The sequence below is a fragment of the Acanthopagrus latus genome, chromosome 11, assembly GCF_904848185.1.
Source record: "Acanthopagrus latus isolate v.2019 chromosome 11, fAcaLat1.1, whole genome shotgun sequence".
Lineage (NCBI taxonomy): Eukaryota > Metazoa > Chordata > Actinopteri > Spariformes > Sparidae > Acanthopagrus > Acanthopagrus latus.
In genome coordinates this window covers 13,476,651-13,498,075 of record NC_051049.1, presented here as the reverse complement: position 1 = coordinate 13,498,075, position 21,425 = coordinate 13,476,651, and the positions used below count along the sequence as shown (strand labels likewise).

The window sequence follows — 21,425 nt, the reverse complement described above, 5'->3', positions numbered from 1 at the left end:
CTCTTACTGTGGCCCTCTCTCACTTTAGTTCACTCTTCTTCTCCTTTATCTAATTCTTCTACATGTTATTTATTTGTGTTCTCTGAGCTGCTGTGACAGGCCCAGTGTAGCATTGCCAGAGCGTTTTTTTGTTTGTTTGTTTGTTTCTTTTTTAGCACATTTGGCCAAATTGCATATATTTCTATTTAAAAATCACAGAGCAAAAGATACTTCAATGTACTTATAATGTTTAATCACCTCTGGCAAGGAGGTTGTGTTTTGTTTCACCCAATTTGGTTTGTTGGTTGGTTGATTTGTCAGCATGATTACACAAAAACTACTGAATGGATTTCCATGAAACTTGGATGGAGAATGGGTATCAGCCAAGAGTAGACCAAATCAAGTTATGGTACACAGCCAGGACTTTTTGTCTGACTTTCTTAAACATTGTGAAATAGGGCATTTTTCAATAATTTCTTTAATTTGTTTCTTGGGGAATAGTGTATGGATCTCGATTTGAAAAAGTCAAGGCAACTGTTGAGCCTTGGCAGCGGTATGAGCACTACTGCAGTTGTAGGAAGCCATGTTGTAAGTTTTCATTCATGATTATAAACATTGGAATCTTGTTGTAATGCTTTACAGAAATGACCTTCATATGTTCATTTTAATGTTCACCTAGCGCTGTTGGATGTTTCAGAGCACATTCCTCACCCTGTCGTGATTTGTCCAGATTCACCTTTTTCTTCCCTTTTGAAAAAACATTTGTTGATTGATTGAAAAAAATATATATATGTACAACAACTACTAATCTTTTAAGTGTTCATTAAGAGTAAAAAGTATAGAACATTTGTAGGTTCCCCCTCTCCAGTCTGCGTAGTTGCTCTTTTCTTTTGGTGTTAAATCTAAGTAGATTAAACATCCTTGGGTTTTGGAACCAAGCAATTTTAAGTTGTCACCTTGGGCTCTGGGAAATTGTGCTGATCTTTGGCCATTTTCATACACTAAATAATTAATCGGAAAATCAATAATTAAAATAATCATTAGTTGAAGCCCTGATGTACACACATACAGTATCACGCTAACCAAATCTTCATAACACACTGAGAAGAGGACATTTTAGCGCATCTCAAGATCAAAGATAAGTAAGCGATTAAATGTTTTTGAATTGTCATACAAATGAAATGGCAGTGACGCTGGTTTGACAATCAGCTCAGCACTCCACGTGGAAGACATTGATTGTTTAATCACCACTGCCCTGGGTTGTCCTTCCCTCTTATAATCTCCTAAAACTGTCTGCAAAGAAAGAAAGCGAGTTCCAGGAAACAGGTCATTTGCGTTGCCTTGGACAGCTACCTTTCCCTCGGATGCCTCACCTTCTCTTTCTCTTTTGCCTCTGCCTCTGGTTCCCTGCGTTATCGGTCTCCCTCTCCCTGCCTGCTGATCTCTACTGACACCTTGAGGTCAGAAGAGGCTGCTGCAGTGCTGTGCTCTTGATAACCATCCATAACCTGACCCTAACCTTCATCTTATATGTCACCCACACCCAAGCCAAAAATTACATTTCCCTTTGCATATAGCCTTGCTTTGGTGCTTGGTTCCTCCAGGTTGCCTCTGGGCGTCGGGGTGCCTATGGAATAGAGAGACTTAATTTTGTGCTACATCGCTTGGCTGGGCACAGCCAGACACAGAGAAATGCAGAGATACAGACACATAAACACAACAGCTACTCTGGGAGCATTTGTGAGAGCCCTGAGGAGACACATTCACACACACACACACACACACACACACACACACACGACTATGTGGGATAAACAGTGGATCCATTGTAAGCTCCAGGAGCCTGCTGTAAGAGATTGTTTTGATGAAGCAGCAAGGGTACACTAGCACTGAGACTAAATGTAGCATGGCCACGATGGTTGAATTCCCCGACAGTCGGGACCTTGGCAGCTGCCTCTGGTTTGGCTCACAACTTTCTGGCTTCTTGGTTTTACTGTAGGGATAAAAGCAATGTGTGTATGTCTGCCTGCTTTTTTTTCTTTCCTGATTGCAGCTTTTTACAGTACCGTGTGTGTGTGTGTGTGTGTGTGTGTGTGTGTGTGTGTGTGTGTGTGTGTGTGTGTGTGTGCGTGTGTGTGTGTCATGGCTGTGTACTTGTACCAAGAGCCTGTGCGGTGGCCTGGGGTCGAGGCCAAAGTAGAATTTCTAAGTGATGGAATTTCACAGCCACCGAGCACCCAGCGGCCAGCCAAACCGCAAGCACTCACATTTACAACAAGCGGCCCGCCCCGCTCCATGGAGACTCCTGAATGGCAAAGCCATTTGTCTCTGTGAAGGGCAGAGGGAGAGAAAAGCGAAATAAAATCAGAGGCAGAGTACTTAAATGGAACAGCGCTTTTTTTTTTTTGTTTATGACCCCTAACCACACACACGCACATACACACACACGCACACACTGCTCTGAGGCTAAATTGGAATTAAGGAGAAGGAAAGGTGCATAGCCTGTTGCTAATTAGCATTTTCTCTGCTCAGCACAAGCGACTGGAAGAATCGATAAGATATTAAGTTTGTGTATACCGATGAGGCACACAATCACTTTCATCCATTAGCAACAGCAGATTAGAGGAGAAACACCGGCCAAGAAAACAACAAAAATTTGACCTCTGTGAACGGGAACTGTTTTTGTTTTTCAGCCTGTCTATTGTGCGGTGTTTGGACTGATTCTCAAATGATCTACAGTAAAAGGTTGACATAACCGCTTCAAAGAATGTCATGACTTCTTAGAATTTACTCCTCAGGTATCAAATCAGACATATGAAGATATTCTTGCAATTCTCACGTAATTATATGTTTCAGATTTAATCATTAGTGTCTCCAGAATGTATAGTTCAAGTCCATCAGAGGTTCATCAACCCCCTTTTGTGCAATAGATCCACCTATAAAGTGACTGAAAATGCTCAAAAGAGTCTCCCTGGAACAACTCATCAGTTCAACATCCCTCTCCGAGGCAGACTCAGAACAGGGGAGGAGAGAAGTGTCTAGACAGAGAAACGTCTTCAGCCACGAGTGAAAACTTAAATCAAAGAAGACCTCTATCAGGTCACACCTGTTGCTGGCCGATCCCGACCTCTGTAGATGTATAATTCACCTCTCCTGTTGAATATTCTGTGCCATGTGTTGGTTTTGATGTTTGATTCATGTGTCTCTGGCTGAAGACGGACGGCCGGGTCAGTGTGTGTTTTGACCCGGCCTCTCAGACTGGACTGTGATAGGTTGCTTGTATATTTGACTCTGACACTAACTTAGGATAACAATGTTTTAGTCTGTAAAGGTTTTTGTCATCGTGATCTGCAAGTTTGCTAAAACTACCTCGACACCAACACCTCTTTCTCCCTTTGACACTTGTTAACACCTTTCTCTGTCCCTCCTTCAGACCAACACCAGAGTCCGGAGAGGGAGAAGAAGCTGGTGTTTCTCACAGCTCGTGTTCACCCCGGAGAGTCTCCTGCCTCCTTTATCTGTCAAGGTAAAGTTTTAATGTGAGGTCTGTGCCCTCTCTCGTTGATCTGATCCAGATGCAGCACCATTGGACTGTATGTTGTTATGTGGTGCACACCAATACATGTCAGAGTGCATTATACGTATGTGTATTGCAATAGGTATACATTTCCTTTTATGCTGTTAATTGTCAGTCAGTCAAAGAAACCTGAATCCATTTATGGGTCTGACAATTGAACTTAATGAAGGAAAATGACTTAAAGGCGATTTTCAGTTGTGTAAATGATTCATACTTACCAAAAGTTTTGAATCTGTCCAGCAGATTACCTCAGCTGGCAGCCGTGACCTTCCTGCAGCATAATCCTTCGGGGCAACTGTGACTGTTAAAGTTACCTCCACTAAAAGCTTGTTGGACAGGCCGAGGATTTTATTAAGTGTCTGGCAACATTACAGAAAACCATTTGTTAAAGACTCTTTAGTCACCGGGCGCACAAGTCTCGCTCAAGTCTCACTCCGAAATCTCACGCAATGCCATTGATCACATTAAATATTTTTTTTATTCTATATCATCTCATGAAACCAAGAAACCGCCACTTTTGTTTTCCAGATTAAAGGGACCAAATATGTGGAATATGTGCTTCAACATACAGTATTTGATGGATTTGTGAGTGACGCAGTAGAAAAAGAATTGTCAGAACACGGCAGCAAAGGCTGCGATATCCTCATATTTAATCTGTAGTATGGGTCAAGCTCCAAAAATGCTTGATCTTACATTTCCCCTTTTACCCTTGTAAATACACCCGCCTTTCAAACTCTGTGATCCGGCAAGCTTTCGGTTACAAACGTGAGGTCTCGTTTCATTACATCTCTTGTTAATCCAATCTGAGACCGTGTGCTCTGCTTCTGAACCTGAGATGTCTGAATGTTACAGGAATAGATACAACAAACTATGTTTCTATATAATATCTCAGGAAACACAATCTGAGGATATCATAGGGTTGCATTGTCTTCGCTTCTGAGCTCCGCTAGCTCAAAACTAATAAAACAGCTTGAAAACTGGGGAACCTCTGGGAAATTGTCTCCTTGTGCAGTACGGCAACCTAAAAGACAGTTTTAGCAGGATTTAATGACTCTTTGCTCCATTCTTCCTGCTTAGACTGAGATGAGTGAGCAGGTTCACTCCTTCTGGGTCCCACTTCCTTGTTTATGGGCAGGAGGTCTGAGGAGGAGAAGGCTGGTGCGATAAAGGGACGGAGGGCACGGCCTTGCCTTTAGTGGCGGTCCCTGTCCACTAGTTTGACTCAGTAAGACGGAAAGACATTAACGTTAACGAGAGAGGTGTAGAGAGGATGCTTGTAGAGGAAGGGGTCTGTCAATCTATCTACCTACCTACCTACCTACCTACCCATCTACCCATCTATCTATCTATCTATCTATCTATCTATCTATCTATCTATCTATCTATCTATCTATCTATCTATCTATCTATGTATCTATCTATCTATCTACCTAGCTACTTACTTACCTAACCCTAATTATTTCATCTACCTACATAATCAGTTTGTGTGTGTGTGTGTGTGTTCGTTTCAGTGTGTGTGTGCATCATCACGAATCAGATGATTTGGCTTCCTGCCCGCCGTGCGCCGTCAGCTCCATTCCATTTGTATCGATTTAGGCTTGACGTCTCCTATTCCTCCCCTGATTCTGACGATGCCCCTCGCCGTCCTTCCTTCTCCTTTTGTTTCTCAAAACTCAATTAACTGCCAGCCCTTCTTTGGGTTTTCTTTCAAGTCTATTTCTGTGTGTGTGTGTGTGTGTGTGTGTTCGTGCGTGTGTGTGAATGTTTGATAGGTGTGATCGACTTCCTGGTGAGCCAGCATCCAGTGGCTCAGATCCTAAGAGACCATGTGATCTTCAAGATCGTCCCCATGCTAAATCCTGACGGAGTCTACTTGGGAAACTACAGGTACGCAAATGTCTTTGGATTCTTAATTTGAATGCATCTCGACTGCACATAGAATTAGCACATTACATGGTTTTATATCCTGCTACGTGGGATTATACCCTTTTAACTCCACCTTAAGGGAGCTTAATGAATTCATATAGCTCACAGCAGTGCATTTGTTAGAAGACAGTATTTGGCCGTAGGGCTGTTCTCGCTGCCAGTCTCTCGTCCAGCCTCTCCTCCTCTCTGTCTTTAACACTATTGCTGCAGCTCTGTGGGCATCCTCCTCTCGTCTATTCTCTTTCCCTTCTTCATAATTGCCTTTTACTTAATAGGCTCAGCCCCAGGAATACTAATGCACACTGAGATAAGCATCAGCAGGCAGCGAACAGTGTGTTTGTGAGTGCCATCTAGTGGCGGTGCCTCATCACTGCCTCCGAAAAACATTTGAAGGGAATCTCACTTGCTCCGTACGACTGTTGACTGTGATTGGTGGCTGCTTAATGGCTATTGTCATTATCCTGCTTTCAAACAGAGCAGCATATCGACAGAGGGCGTGTAGAGATAGTCCTCACCTCACCAACCACACATGCTCATTTATACACATGCATGCACTTTTTCCCAGTATTTCTCACACACAGATACCACACGGCTATACCAGCAGGATGCTATGCAGTGTTTACTGAAATGGATACATGCAGAGCAAATAATCAATGCCGGTTAACCTGGGATGAGTGCTTTGTACGTGACTTGCTGCTCAGTTGGTCTACATCATCAGTAACTCCTGTATCAGTGCCAAAAGCGTCGATAAGTTTTAAAGATACTTAAGACAACAAAGGATGCGTTTTTTATATGTCCTGAATGTTCTTCACTTCAGCTTCCTGCATGGTAAATGATGAAGATCACCTCCCAGTCCCTCGTTTAGCTTCTGATCAGCTGACTCCATCCAGAGGTCAGCAGCTGGCTTTGGGTTAAATGTCTCTGTTGTCATCTTTGACAGTTGATATGTGCTTCAGGGCGCAGAGACAGAAGTTTAACATGCTTCAGCTGCTTCACACGGAGTTGACAGCCTGTCCGGTGCCTTCAGAGTACAGCACTCTAGTATCAGGAGATACGTCAGAAGTATAGCGCCAGATGTACTGGAGCACACAGATTAAAGCAATAACCTTTCCTAAAGGACCTGCAGCTCAATGCCATGTGCACCATGACTTCATCAGTCAAGCCCATGTGTAGTGACTCTGTATGATTCTGGTGAAGAAGCACATGGCCCTTAAATCCACATGCTTCAGTCCAAAGTTTACAGGAGTCTCCTCTGATACAAGATCTGTACTTGCAGTGCATTGCTCCAAGGCAGTGTAAGAGACAATTTAACCACCTCACTGATGTTAAAGTAACAACAGGATTGCTTGTATTTACTACTTGGACCAGAGAACGCTGCCAAGTGTTTTCCTGCTTCCTTTAAGCGCATCCGTTCTCTCACACTGGAGTCCCTGTCAGGTTGCAAGGTGGCCTTGTATTCATGAAGAATGGTGCACATCGTTGTCCTGCCAAAACGGGGGAAGTCTTGTATTTCCTGAGGCCACATTAAAGGATCAAAAACTAAAAAATGATCACATAATATCTGCTTTCAAACACCTTCAATTAAACCCCTGTGTAAATATGTGATGGGAACATAAGCCTTATTGTGAGGGAGTGCAGAAATATTTAAGAAAATTCATCTGTCTATCGTATATATGTATATATGTACTTAAATGCAGTAAAGTTGACATTCACTGTTTCCTAACCAGAAATATGCACTCTGTGTCACGAAACAATGGCTTTTGGAATAAACGTTGCTTCAGGCTACTAGTGGTCAAATACTCCACAGGGGGTATGTTTAATCATTTGTTATATGTTTTATAAGCTATAATTTCCCATTAAAACAGAGTGTGTGTATGTGTGTGTGTATATACAGGTGTTCTCTGATGGGCTTTGACCTGAATCGGCACTGGCAGGATCCCTCTCCATGGGCCCATCCCACGCTGCACGCTGTCAAACAACTCATAGTGCAGATGAGCCAAGACCCGGTGAGCAAGCATGTGCACACACAGATGAATACACACACACACACACATACACAAATGTACGCACATACCGTCTTCCAGTCCTCCATACTGTGCTCTACGTTCCCTCTCCACAGTAATGTCTTCTGGTTCCAGGTACAGTTTTCTGCCTCTCTGCTTGGTTCAGCATGTTCTTCCAATCAGTGTTTACGGTGTGTGCACTGGGGAGCATGGATAGGCCAGTCAGCACATCTAGAATGTCAGCTAGGCTCTCCTGGCCATTCAGAACATACTACTGAAGCAGGTCGCTGTGCTTTCAGTCTCTAGCTCGACTCTAACTTTTTCCATCTCCTGTCTCCCAGTCAGAGGAATGCTACACAGGCAGTTGAGGGATTTTTCTCTTTGTTCCTGATGTTAATTATAAGCAGAGCGGCAGGTTGGTGGGATTATTGAAGGTCAGTGTGTGTCCTGGGAATACTCTGCCCTTTTGTACACTCCTCTAATCCTGATAAGAGAGGGAGCGGGCTGGGGCGGGATGCAGGGCAGGCCAGAGATGGGGTGAGGCGCGGGGCTGGCATCGGGCAGATTAACCTTTTCCCCCAGCGTTGACACACTGATCGATAGACTCTGTGATGGCAGGGTGATCCACTCATGCCTGTCATTCACATACGTACACAAACACACACATGCTCATCCTGAGCAGACAGATGCATACACATACTAACCGCTCATCACACAGCTAGAATACTGCAACGCACAAACATGAGTTTCCAGTTTCCAGAGTTTTTTTCTGGTGTGTCAGGTTCAGCGCTGGCTAACAGGGAACAGTAAAAAGCAGCAGATTATATCACAGCCAACATTAGAAAACCCTTTTTAAAAATGTCTTAATTAATCACATTCTGAATTAGACATTTTTGAGGAGCTAATGATGGAAGTAGCAGAGGAGTGAGACATCTTGCTTCTTTCTCATCTCTGTTGAGAGTCTGACGTGCAGTACCCTTCTGGTGCTGATATGGAGGTTAGTGTGACGATGTTTCAGTGGCTAATGATAATATCTTTTACTTCTGTCTCTTTTTCAAACTTAATGCTGACTGAACAACGTTTGAACACAATTGTTAACCTTTCCAAAAAATACCATATACTTATCACCAACAGGCTAACTTCCACCAATCAGATCAACAGTAAGAGAGCACTACCAGTAAATAAGTCAGAGGTCGTTTAATCACACTCAAAAACATCTTTTCCTTGCCGGTCTTTGCTCTTCTTTCAGTGAAGAAGCTCTGATATAACAGGTGCTAGCAGAAACTGTGCCAACCCCTCGGGAAGCTGTCATCATTGTTTTCAAACTAAAAGTTCTTTCTCTCACTGGTTGTCACACCTAAACCTGCCTTTAACCACGAGGTAAACCTGCAAGCTAAACCAATTGCACTCATTCCCACTGAAAACAAAAGCCAAGATATCAGTGGATGTTAGTGTGCTTTTTGTCCAGGGGTCATGAGATGATTGCTGCATTTTAATTACTTTACTTGTGTTGTTGTGGAGGTTTACCTCTTCAGGCCTCTAAGAATTATACAAATTACCATCAGACAAGAGTTCACAAGTAGCTTCATATTAAGAAATGGTTGGGGACTACTGATATAGTTTCATTGCCAGTACTTTGTATTTATTAAATCTCATGAAAGCTGAATTAATGCCAGATTCTTACTCACAAATATTGCAATAGCCTGATAAAAGAACTTGATAGCCTGCCACCACGGTGACTTTAAGTTCTCTGTCTGCGTAAATGAAGACCCCAGTTAACACAGTGCTGGGCCATGCTTCTTAAGTCCACTCCTGCTGGTCCGATGCCTCCCATTCCCTCTCCTTCTCTGTTGATAACCATCCCAACAGCACTTGTCCTCCTGCAGCCCTCCTTTCTCCCTGATGATTGCCTTCAGTCTTGCAGAGTTAATTTGGAGGCTTGGGCAACCTCTCCTCTTCTGTCTCTCTCTCGCCACAGCCAGTTAATCCCATCAGACACACTACTCATGTCTGGGGCTCCCAGATGCCAGTTTCAATGCCAACTCTGAAGCCAGGAGGCCCTGTGCTGCTGCCCTCCATTCATGCTCATCTCACACAGCGGGCATGGAGTCTAATGAGGCTACCAAGGTTGGAGGGCTCCGCTGGAGGACTCCATTAACAGGAGATCGGCAGCGGCTACAGCAGAGCAGTTGGGATAAGCAACCGTATGTGGCCCAATCACTAGCTGCTAACTCAGTGTGGCCATTTGTTTAAAAGCTAGGAGACTGAGAGGAAGCTGGAAAGGGAGGTCATTATCAATTTAAAGGTAGTTTTTCAAACTGTGCCCTACAATTGTTCCTATAAACTAGAACCTGCAAGTAAGGGGTGTGTAGTTCAGAGGACCTGAGAGTTTGGAAACACTCCTGACAAAAACCACGCTATGTTCACAAAGCGTAACATCTCAGCAGCCACGGAGGTAACAGCTGAGACGCTGAGATTTATGGGTGAATTATCGTCGCAGTCAATTAATCTGTTTATTTATTGTCTTTATTAGTTGTTTGCTGTGAGAAATGTAAGAAAATGAGAGTTTAGATTTTTTTTAATCACTCAAACGGATCAATCAGTTATCAAAATAGTTTGCGATTATTTTTGTAGTTGACAACTAATCTGTTAATCACTGCAAACTGTACCAGGATTGATCGGCAACATGTGAATCCCGACTTGTATTGTGCAAAGAGTCAGCACAGTCCATTCTGTAACCGCTGAATCAAACACAGATATATTAACCTCATAGTAATCGGTTGGAGAAAGACGTTACTCTGTGCTGTATGATGGTCATGAGATTTAGTGTGTCACTCACGCAGGTAGTTGTCAGGTCGCTTGGGGCAACAAGCTAGCTGATGTAGCTTAAATAGCAGCAATGTTTGTCATTTTAATGTTGTTGTTGTTTGCTGTTAACTTTGCAACAGGGCGTTGGGAATGCTGCTATTCATGCCTACGCTGTAATAGGACAAATAAAGCAAATGTTTATACTATCCGTAGGCTACAATAAATAGTAATGGACTGTTCCCGATAAGCACAGTTAAATTTGTAAAAAAGAAAAAAAAAGTTTCTCTCAGTGTTTCTCCATTCACAGCATATTGCAGTAATCCTTTTCTAGTCCGAATCAGCCCAGTCAGTCACAGGAGTCACAGGTTTAACTTTCAAGTTCAGCCGGTAGTACAGTCAAACAGGCAACACATCAGCAGAGTGTCTCGTTTTGATCCGTATTTCCCTGAACCAAATTCAACCTTATTGTAAAGACCCATTGAGCTCACATGAACGAAAATGTAAACAAGGGTTCATTTAATTCCAGCGTAACATCAAGTGGACCAAACTTTAATACAGGCCCAATCCATTACCAACTTTATGCTATTCATACTTATGTTATTTTCATTGCATATCATTTGTTTGCAATTTTTGCTGTCTGCAAAATATCATTTTACAGGTCGGGAAAATTCCATGGTAAGTAGTTGTTTATTACCAAACAACATATATGGAAATTACCCCCAAATTAGCACAATAATTACCTCAAAGTGTATTAAACACTTGTCGTTATCACTGTCATGAACTGCAACATCATAACTTTACTCAAAACAAAATGAATAATATAAATAAAAAAACACACACTCTAAATACACCTTTAGCATAGTCCACTGTACAAAATATATCTTGACTATCGTATAAACCTAAATAACACTGAAACGTAGATAACATTTCGTGACAGCATATTTGGCTGCCTCTGGAGAGAATTGCTAATCAATCGCTTGACAAAAAAAGGCACCGACTGGGCTGTTCAAGATGTTATGCTCATCCCTCCCCAGTATCTCTATGTAAACATACCTGTGGGGACTGATGAGGTCGGAGCCTAGACGCCAAACACTAACTATGTTTTGCTGCTCTAATAAACATTTCAAACGTGAGCTGTCTGACTGAGCTGTCATTCTGACGGTTGTCCACCGTATTCACTGCAGGTTGCGAGCGCTAATTCAATCCAGGGTGCTGTGCAAATTTGCTTTGGGGGCCTATGACTTATTTACTACTGTACTTTAGATACCCACAGTTCCCTGTGTAACGCTTCATAATTCAAAGTCACATCGCCCTCTGTTGCACAAAGAAGCCCATTCAGTTTGAAACCCAATCAACCATTCTTGTGACAGACACCCTTGTCACTCCGTAGTGATTCTCCATAATTGTGAATTCAGCGGCGCTCACTTTCTGCTGAGAAAATAGCTTCCTTGTTCTGTTCAGGGCAATAACTTCCCAGACAAGTGTTATTTAAATCAAAGCTTGTAGCGGGAGCAATCTTCACTACATTGGTATTGATGGCTGCAAACTTTTATTTGACAGATTTTGTGTAGAAATTCAACGCAGCTGCGAACATTTGCATCCGCTCGTGTTTATGTACACTCTGTCCGGAACAACAACACATGATGTTTTAAAATCAGTAACTTAAAGTCCCATCAGCCGGCTCGCTCGGAACTGTTATAGTACGATAATGTATGAATACAAAGTATGCACAGTTTCCGTTGGGCACAGAGGCTTTGTAATACATAAATATTCCTCATTCAGCATAGATGATATCAAAACCTACAATTGGATTGTGGGGTAGAAGAGGAGAACACTGAACATGTGCTACTCTGCAGCTGAAAATAGTCTGAGACAAATGCATCATGTACTTATATTAAATGAACTCAAAATGTATACTTTCAACTGTATACACAGTACTTTCCAGCTTTAGTTTTTAAGATTGAAGGGCTGGGTGGGTCAGATGGCGTATTTGTATTTGTACAGTGGAGTTATGGCAAGTTGCACCAGCTATATCAGGCTATATGGGGAGCATTGTTCATAAAAACATGTTAAACCGGCTTCATTCTTTAAGAAACCTAAGAGACCTTAGTGTTTTAGGAGTTAGTGGGCCAGTTCTAGGAGCAAATATTGAGTGACCAGAAAGAGGATGCCACAGGGATGCCCGTCTCTTACTGACTCTACTGGTCCCATAATAGGACACTAGCTGTGATTCCCACTATGAAGTTTTATGCACAGTGTTGAGGTAAAAGTTTTGGGTGATTTTTGCTTCTTTTTCTTTTCGATGTGCTTAACGGGAGACAGAGACATCAAATACGTTCTTATCTTACGCTCACATCTATGTGACCTCTGAACTTGCGGCGGGGTTTTGTTCCGTCCCCCACGCAGCTTCGTATCTACTGGGAGCATTTCAAAAGTGGAGCTTGCCTTATATCATTGACGTGCTCAGATTGTGTGGCATTTTCCTAGATTTTTGTGCTTCTACCATGGGTGAGTGGGCTACATAGATGAATGGTTTCTTTCTTTGGCCATTTGAAGTGTGTTTCTTGTTAGTAAGTCCAACTTTGTGTTGTGCTGTAGATCCCAGATCTGAACAGGTTGTTTCATTTTGAAGACTGATCAGCTGCTTTATGCTGTTCCTGTGCCAGACTTCCTGTCTGGGGGTTAGGGAAGAAGCTGTTCTGTTGTTTTTGCTGTTTGTGTCTTTCTTGATGTTAATATCCTTACTAGCCGACATGTAGGAATAATTATGATTTGCCCAATTGAAGAAGAAAAATACTGAATACTAAAATACTCTCCATTTTTGTCTTGCAGATGGGTCAGGTGAGGGGTTTTGTATTGTCTCTTTCTTCTTTGAGATTTATTGGTGGTTGGCAAGTAACTGGTTTTATTTTTACTTCAAATTCTTATATAGATAATTTTTAGAGAATATAATTAATACCCATGTCATCCATAGGAGCAGATAATATACTGATCATTATCCAAATCCATACTCCGATCTCTATCTCTATCGCAATGCAGCTTTAAAGGGATCATGTGTGTATTTATCACATATTAAACATAATTTCAAATGTAGACTACAGGTGTGATCAAGTACATCAACTGTGTGAACAACAACTTAGTATTCACTCATAAGCTGGCTCTAAAATTCCTCACCATCCATCTGAAGGCAACCTTGCTCAAGCTGTTTCATAAAATTCCATCATTTACCATCTGCAGCTGAACATTGGTCAGCAGGGAAAATGGCTGAAAGAGGCAGTGATGCAAGGCGCTATAATCTGTTCCCAAGCTACCCTGTTGTTTGTTTTGAAAAGAAAGAAATGGAGAGTGAGGCGGAAAAAAAGGAAAAGAGACCAAAGAAACAAATGGACCCATCTCCTTCCTAAAGCGTTGCTTTTCCAGCTCATTTATCAAACGCAGAAGAAGAATTCTTTTTGATTGGCTGATTACCAGGAGCATTCATCACCGGCCGACATATCCCCACCAATTTGACACTGCCATTTTGGATAATTTGTTAAGGATGACAAAGAGGTCATTGTTGCCTTGGCTTCTTTTTGACCTTTTTAATATTAGAAAATTAATTTTCAATCTGAAACAAATACATTAGGTCCTGTCACAGCACCTAGATGAATTTTGCACCTTGAAATCCTCTGTAATGCCCTCATTCTGTGACTCCTAAAGCACTGCAGCCCTACACTGCAGTCTCTCTCCGTTTCTGTCTCTCTTTCTTTGTTTAACGGTCTGATCTGCCGAAGAAAACGGGGAACTTGTGTGTTTTTTTGTGCAAGTTTGTGTCCTTTTCTCTGCCTCGCCAGTCCTCCCTCGCTTCTCTCTAAGCATGTTGTCCTCTGGTGACGGCCTACCATTTCTGATCCATTTCTGAGATTTACGGCCAATTTTACCCAATCATCCCTGCGTCATTCCAATCCCTCCATCATCCCTCTTTTTATTCTCCCTCAGTTTGAAGCTGAATTGTCAATTTTTCGCAGGAAAGCTCACAAAGCTCACACACTCTGGCAATTTTATGCCCTCCCCCAACTTAGTTCACAGGCGTTTTACTTTATCTTAATTTTTTACATAATAGCTCAGATTATTTTTTTCAATACCTCCCCTCTTCATCCCATTTGCTGTCTCCCCTGATCACCTCTCCTTGTCTGCGCCTATCACCCTCCTTCCCCTGTTCTCCTGGCAGGCCCTCCCGACAGATGTGGCAGCTTATGTGGCACTAACAGGGCCGAAGCAGAGGGCTGCCTGCGCCCGTTCAGGCTGATTACAAGTCACCTCTGTGTTCATAAACAGACAAATACCGTCATCAATTTGAGAGTACAGACAGGGGGAGGGAGGGGGGAGAAGAGGAGAGAGCGAGAGAGAGAGAAAGAGAGAGACGCAGACAGACGGAGGAAGTGTTTTGTGTCATTTACCCTCGTCCATGAAGCAGGTCATGCCATCTGCCATGTTCTGTCATTGCTACATCATTAGAGGGTCACTGGCCACGTGCCCCCGTGACTTGAATTGGCTTCTCTAACTAATGAAACGTTGGATAGAGTTTTACAGCGTACAGGTGAGATGAGGATTTTTCTTCCCAAACTTTTTTTTTTTGTGTGTGTGAGAAAGTATGAGTCAGTATCAAGTTAACGTCTAGGCGGCTCCAGCATTAGGCTAATTTAGCAGCTGCCTCGCTTTGAATTGACCTTTCTCTGAAATTCCTCTATTGATTGTAGAATAAAAGTGTAAAAGGTTCAGACATTCAGTTAATCCATATATTTGAGACAATTTGGATAAAAAAATGAGTACACAGCTAACTATTCAAATATGTATGTGTAGACAGTTATTATTTACATGTTTAAATGTTTACTTCTGCATCTTCACAAACATTTAGCATAATCTGTTAGATCCTGCCTCTTTGATTCCCTTACGTTTACCTCAGTCTAAGTCCTGCTAGCTTCTCATTAGCTAGTTCAGTCAAACATGAGTCAGAACCAAATAACCTCAAAAAGGAGGACATAAGAAGGTTATTACGTCACCAGATCTTGCTCTGGGGCCAGTCTGTGAGGCAGGCTGTGTTGACGTCTATGGGAGAAACACACTGGAACCCAACAAAATGACTTCTGATGAAGAAACGCCTTCAGAAAATGAAAGTACACACTTCAGAAAGTAGGTTAATCACTGATTTTTTTTTCCACCACATGATTGACAGGACTGATAACATTGTGATCCAAAGAGGCAGGTCCAACTGATTTCTGTTTGATGAGACTGAACTCACACTATGAACAGCAGCACGAACAGGAGCCTTTCCTACTCATATTTGAGGAAAGGAACAACACGTCGATAAAGAAAATCAGATGTTAACACAGTCTGACCCCAAAGCAGGATTTGGTGACATGATGACCCATCCTTCCTTTTTAAGTTCCTTGGTGAGAAGGTGGAAGTGTAATTGTTGTGAACTGTGATCAAGTAAAGAAAGTTATCTGTCTCCATCCTGATGTGTCTATTAATCAGGAGGTATCTAGCCACCATGTATCAAACCCTCATAACTAAAGATGGTGGGCCTGTCCAGCTGTGAATTTCTCAAAGTGTTTACACAGTGTGCATTGGGCTTTGGGTAAAATCAGTATATTCATACATCCATACATCATCCCCCCCTCTCCACAACCAGTGAATACAAGTATAAACAGTGTGTTTGTCTGTTCTAACATAAGATAGAAATGTGAGCATTTCCGGCTCAGTAGCTTACTATTTTTTTTAACTTAACTCAGTGAAAAACAAAGCAAGAGTCACTTCCACAATCAGCAAATCAACAGAGCAAGCTAACACTTTTCAACGTCTTCTTCTATTGGATTTGGGGAAGTTTAGCTACACTCGAAGCAACCCCGGCAAAACTTTATTCGAGGTAGCGTTACATTAGCCAAACGTGTTGGTTATTCCTGATCCTTCAAGCCTTTTCTTGTAAAATTAACTGAAAAATAACGTTCATCTAGCATACATCTGATATCTGTCTTGCTTGCCCAAGTAGCCTGTATTAGAAAGCTAATCACAACTGATCAAATCTGCTAGTTACAGACAGTATCTTCCATCTATAAAGAATCTAAGAAGTCTGTTTTTTGTCTGTTTCATGCAGTTCGTCAGTCCCCCCACAGGTATAATAGATAACTTTTAAATGTTGAGTAATATTTATTGCATAGCGAGTAAGTTCAACTTTCTTCTCTCGAACAAGCAGCAGTTTCCCTTCTCCTCGAAAGGTATACTGCTGATGCCATGAGCTTTATTCAGGAGCTTGTAATCCTGCTTCAATCAGCTCTTTTTCCTTCCCGTGTAAAGATAAGCCCAGCATTTACGGCCCCTCACAGCACCCCGCGCACCCCACTCTAATTAATATGCAGGAGATAAGTACTTGTCTGACAAAATTCATTCGTTTGACCTTCTAGGTTTTACACTAAACTGTTTGCGGCCGCTGCAAGTTCACCACAAGTTGAGAGTTCCCTGGAGCTTCTGCAGCGAGATGGGGCTTTGTTTCTCTCTGAGAGGTTTAATTTGGACAGCTCGCTCTCCCCCTCTGTTTCTCTCCCTCACTCTCTCAAATTGTCTTCTGACTTTCATTCGGCAGTGTCTGTTTCTTAATTGCCCCTAATTGCTTAATTACAATTTCAAATGAACAATTCTGGAGGTCAGAGCGGGCTGTTAATTGAAGCATCAATCACAGTGGTGGGGCCTTCAGAAGCGTCTCAATTTGATTGACAGGGCATTAAGCGAGTATTGTAGTAAGCCTGGACATGACATTGTGTGGGCTCCATGGCTGATACTACAGCAACTGCTCCTCTTCTATCGTCCTTCATATGAGGCTGTGAAGGAGAAACCCTCTTGAGTTTGAATCAGGACAGGGAGGACGGAATTGCGCCGGATTTGGTTTTGCGTTTTCACCCACTACAAACAGGATGTGGCTTCAGTTCCTCACCTTTTTTCACTGCATGTCCTCTCTGCATTTGTCCCAGATGACCTACTTTCCTCTCACATCATGACGATCCACAGGCCACAGGTGGTTTCTGTGATGATCGAGTTGAGCAGAGCTGAGCCATACCATGCAGTGGAAACATGGCTATGCTGTGGATGGTTTAGGCTTGGCCACTCATTTCCACTAAAAGTGAACACCTCATGCTATACTGCGGCATACAGTGGCATTTTAGACCAGGGTTTAATGTGCTTCAAACTCAGTGGCTACAATTTGGAGACAACCCACAGAATATCTATAGAAGAATTTTCTGCCAAACGACCTATTTTTAATTGATTAGTCATTCAGCTGTATTATCTGAGTTTGGTGTGAAAGCACATTTCTGGCCTTCTGAGCCGTCACCTAAAACTTCTGACCTCTGGCATCTGCCAAAAATCACTGCGTGACCCTGCGTGAATAAAACCTTGTGTCCAAATTCCAAAATCCCCTAAAAGAGACTGTTCTAACTGTACTGTAATGCCAAACATTTTGAAATGTTTAGCAGTCACAAAAAGGTGTAATGTATCCAGCTCTGAGTGATGAAAAAAAATGGAGAAAAAAAAAAAAACGTGTTAAATTTAGATTTAAATAGCTATACTGTAGGCATGTCACATCCAGTTAACCTCTCTGTTATACTCAGGCTGCCACTTTTGATCAGTCCATCCACCTCTGTCTCCTCCTCCTTTTATTCTTCTCCCTCCTCCTCCCAGCGTCCGTCTCCTTCAGAAGGGAGAGACCCAGGTGATTATTAGGCTGGTTTCCCTCATCTAGACCCTCACTGGTTAGTTGGAGCTCCTTCCACCCTCCTTCCTCTGCCTAATGGAGCTGGATCTACCTCCCCCTCCCCCTGAGCTCCACCTCCATCCCGTCTCTCTTTTCACCTCCTCTCTAACTCCTTTTGTCTCTCTATATATCCCTCCCTCTGTCTGCGTCCCATCACCACCACTGCTCACTTGGTTGCATTTGGATTTTCTCGCCCCCCCCCCCACTTGCTCTTTTTTGTGTTTTGTTTTTCTGTTGTTTCTCCCCCCCTCCCTTCTCCCACTGTCCTCTTACACCCCCCCTCCTCCACCTTCTCCTGCTGCTGCTCCTCTCCTCTGGGGCTCCATCCATCAGGTTGTCGGGGGCTGCTAGCGGCTGACTCCCAGCCACCATATTTCACCGCCAGCCAGCCAAGCAGCTGACAGCACAGCCACCGCCAGGAAATTGCTTTGGCTGTGAGCGGAATTTCAAACACAGGCACACTGCGTCGCCCGGGCCGCCCAAGCACCGCTTCCCTCTCCCCCTCTCTCTCTGTCTTTCTCCCCCCCACCCTGTCAATCTCTCTACACTTCCCTACACACATCTCTATGTCTCTCCCTATCTCTCTCTGTTCTCTCTTTCTCTCCCTCTCTCTGTTTGTCTTCATGTACTTATTTCCTCTCTCTGCGACCCCGTCTCGATATGTTTTTTTCTGTTTGCTCTTGCCTGCCCCCTCTGTCGCGTCACACGCACACACAGTCACAAACCCATATGCATCGTTTTCTTTTATCCGTCTTTGTTGCTCCCTCCTTCCTTCCCTCCCTCCCTCCCACTATCTCTCCCTCTCCTTTCCCATCCTCTCATCCTTCCCCTCGTCTCCTCCTCTCTTCCTCTTTTACGACCCGCAGGGAACAAGGTGTGGTGCTGAATGTATAATGAGCGGAGAGAGAAGGAAGGAGGGAGGGTGGGAGGTAAAAAAAAAAAAAGAAGAGGAAGAAAAAAGTGGAGGATAAAACCAGGAGAATGGAGTTATAAGGCAGAGAGAGAGAGGAGGCAGAGGAGGGTTGTTGGTTGGAAGCGCTCCTGAGTTAAGGGTCACCAGGTGTGTGTGTGTGTGTGTGTGTGTGTGTGTGTGTGTGTGTGTGTGTGTGTGTGTGTGTGTGTGTGTGTGTGTGTGTGTGTGTGTGTCTGTGTCTGTGTCTGTGTCTGTGTCTGTGTTCCAGCCCCTGTCAGACCACTGAAGTGAGGAGGTTTTTGCCAAGTGAGGTCATTTTTGTTGGTCTTCACATCCTGGCTGGGTTAGGTTGAGGGTTGGGTTTTTCTTTACACTCATCTCCTGAAGGGTCAGGTGCTGCTCCATTCAGATACGATATATATTCTTGCGTAAATTGTGCAACCTGAAAAAATTGTTGAATTAAAAGCAATTCAAAATATGAATGTGGTCGGCAATGGGACAGTTTAATAATCTGTTCAATATCATTTAACGTAAAGTAAATAGAACCTGATAAACACTGGGTGAATTCCATTAAAAGATTCTGTGTCTACGCCCCAATTCCACACTGCATGATAACAGAGATTACTCACAGGGATTAGTACTGCATTGTGTAATGTAGGCACCAGGTTTTGATAATGAATAAGAATGTATGGAATAAATCTTCTGTTTATTTTAAACTTTGTACAGTCCAACAGTGTTATAGGAATGCAATGCTGGACTGCTTTTCAAAACTTATAATTCCCGCAGCCTAACTTGGCCACTAAGTGACATCACTGGAGGCAGTTTATCAGATTTCATGCAGCTTCCTCTGGAGCCATAAAATGCTTTATACGCTTTTTTTCATATATGTAGTAGTGCTCACCAAGACCTGTAAACACACTGTAATGCGTAAAATTGGTGGAGCTTCCCTTTAAAGAACACATTATGTGGTACTAAGTACATCTGACACTATTGGTTGTTGGTGGTAAGAGGGATTTATACACTCTACTGTTCCGCACTACCCTGAAATGATACCAGACATGCACAGATGGACATCAAACTGTAGCTTTGGAAAGCTCCTGCCAATTTAAATCAGGAAGGTTCAAACAGAAACAGCAAAACGTTTGTTTCAAAAATCTAAACTTAGCTCTTCCTGGTGTTCTCTTACCACCATCCAAATCTGTTTTAATCATTTCTAGCTGTGAGCAGCTCCACCATTTCTTTGGTGAGCTGCAAAATGTTCATTCACAGCACATTTAAAACCTATCAGTGCACTCAATCCACACTGGCACTACACACTCAACATACTCTCGTATGTAATGTGGAATAGTTAAAATATGCATAGCTTCTGACCTTGGTAGAACAGAGCTGTCTTTTCTATATCGAGTTTAAAGAGACAGTTCGCCCGAAAATCCCCCCAAATTATGTTTCCTCTTGCTTTTAATGCTGCATCCATCTAGATTGTTTTGATGTGAGTTGCCAAGTTTTGGAGACATCGCCCATAGAGATGCCTGCCTTCTCTTGCAGATAATGGAACTAGATGGCGCTCAGATTGTGGTGCTCAAACTACCAAAAAAAAAAAGAAAATGCATTTAAAAACTCAACTGTGATGTCTCTTTCCCATAGTTGTTGTGAGCAGTTTCAGGTCAGCAGCTACTGTCTGGTTTTGTACGATGTGTACATTAAAGCTCAGGACGACGACGTGCTATGACTGTAGCATTTATTAAGCTCATTAGCAACATACAGATAACGGTCATGTTAGAAGGCGAACTTCTACTGAGGCTGCACTGACATTCCTGAACCAGTCACCATCACACATTTACAACCATCCAATACAATGGCTTCTTACTTTGTTGTGGCTCTAACAATATTATTGAACAGTCTTACAAACATGTGCTATGTGAATACTACACCTACTTCTCTCCATATCACCGTGCAGAAGGAAGCGTGCATTTATTCATACTAAGCTAGCGGAAGTGACAGCTCAACCATAGGAGGATGGTGTAAATGTTTACAGCCCATGCTGTCACGAGCACAAGCCTCTCATCGATGAGTAGATGCGCATACATGCAATAGAAGGCAGAAATCTCTGTAGCTGATATCCACAAAACTCAGCAACTCACAACAAAACAGTTTTGATGGATAAATAGCACTAAATTTGGATTTTGGCGTCAACATTCTTTTATCAAAATTCAAGCCCACCCCCTTAGTGGGTTGCCTTTCTGTTACTTGAATATTAATATGCATGAAAACAATGTAAATTCTCTCACACTGCTAGCCCTAATGACCGCTGAATACTGGAAATGGGTGCTTCCTGCCTCTGCCCATCATACTGACGGGTTATAGTTAATAGTTATAGAATAAGTTGAGTCAAGTTAAGTTCCCTATTTGTATCACAAGTTAAGATTCTGTGTA

At 42.7% G+C, this 21,425-nt stretch overlaps 1 protein-coding gene across 6 annotated transcripts in view; it reads left to right on the top strand.

Moving 5' to 3' along the window:
• The window catches only part of agbl4 (ATP/GTP binding protein-like 4), a 279,730-nt gene that overhangs the window by 243,801 nt on the left and 14,504 nt on the right, over window positions 1-21,425 (top strand). For all 6 annotated transcript variants that reach the window (XR_005077889.1, XR_005077890.1, XR_005077891.1 and 3 more), the window contains exons 7-9: window positions 3,413-3,505; window positions 5,329-5,443; window positions 7,377-7,488. Coding sequence is in view for 3 of the 6 variants with exons in the window: in XM_037115638.1 (XP_036971533.1) it covers window positions 3,413-3,505; window positions 5,329-5,443; window positions 7,377-7,488 (320 nt within the window). In the remaining 3 variants the exon portion in view is untranslated. The remainder of the gene's footprint in view (window positions 1-3,412; window positions 3,506-5,328; window positions 5,444-7,376; window positions 7,489-21,425) is intronic.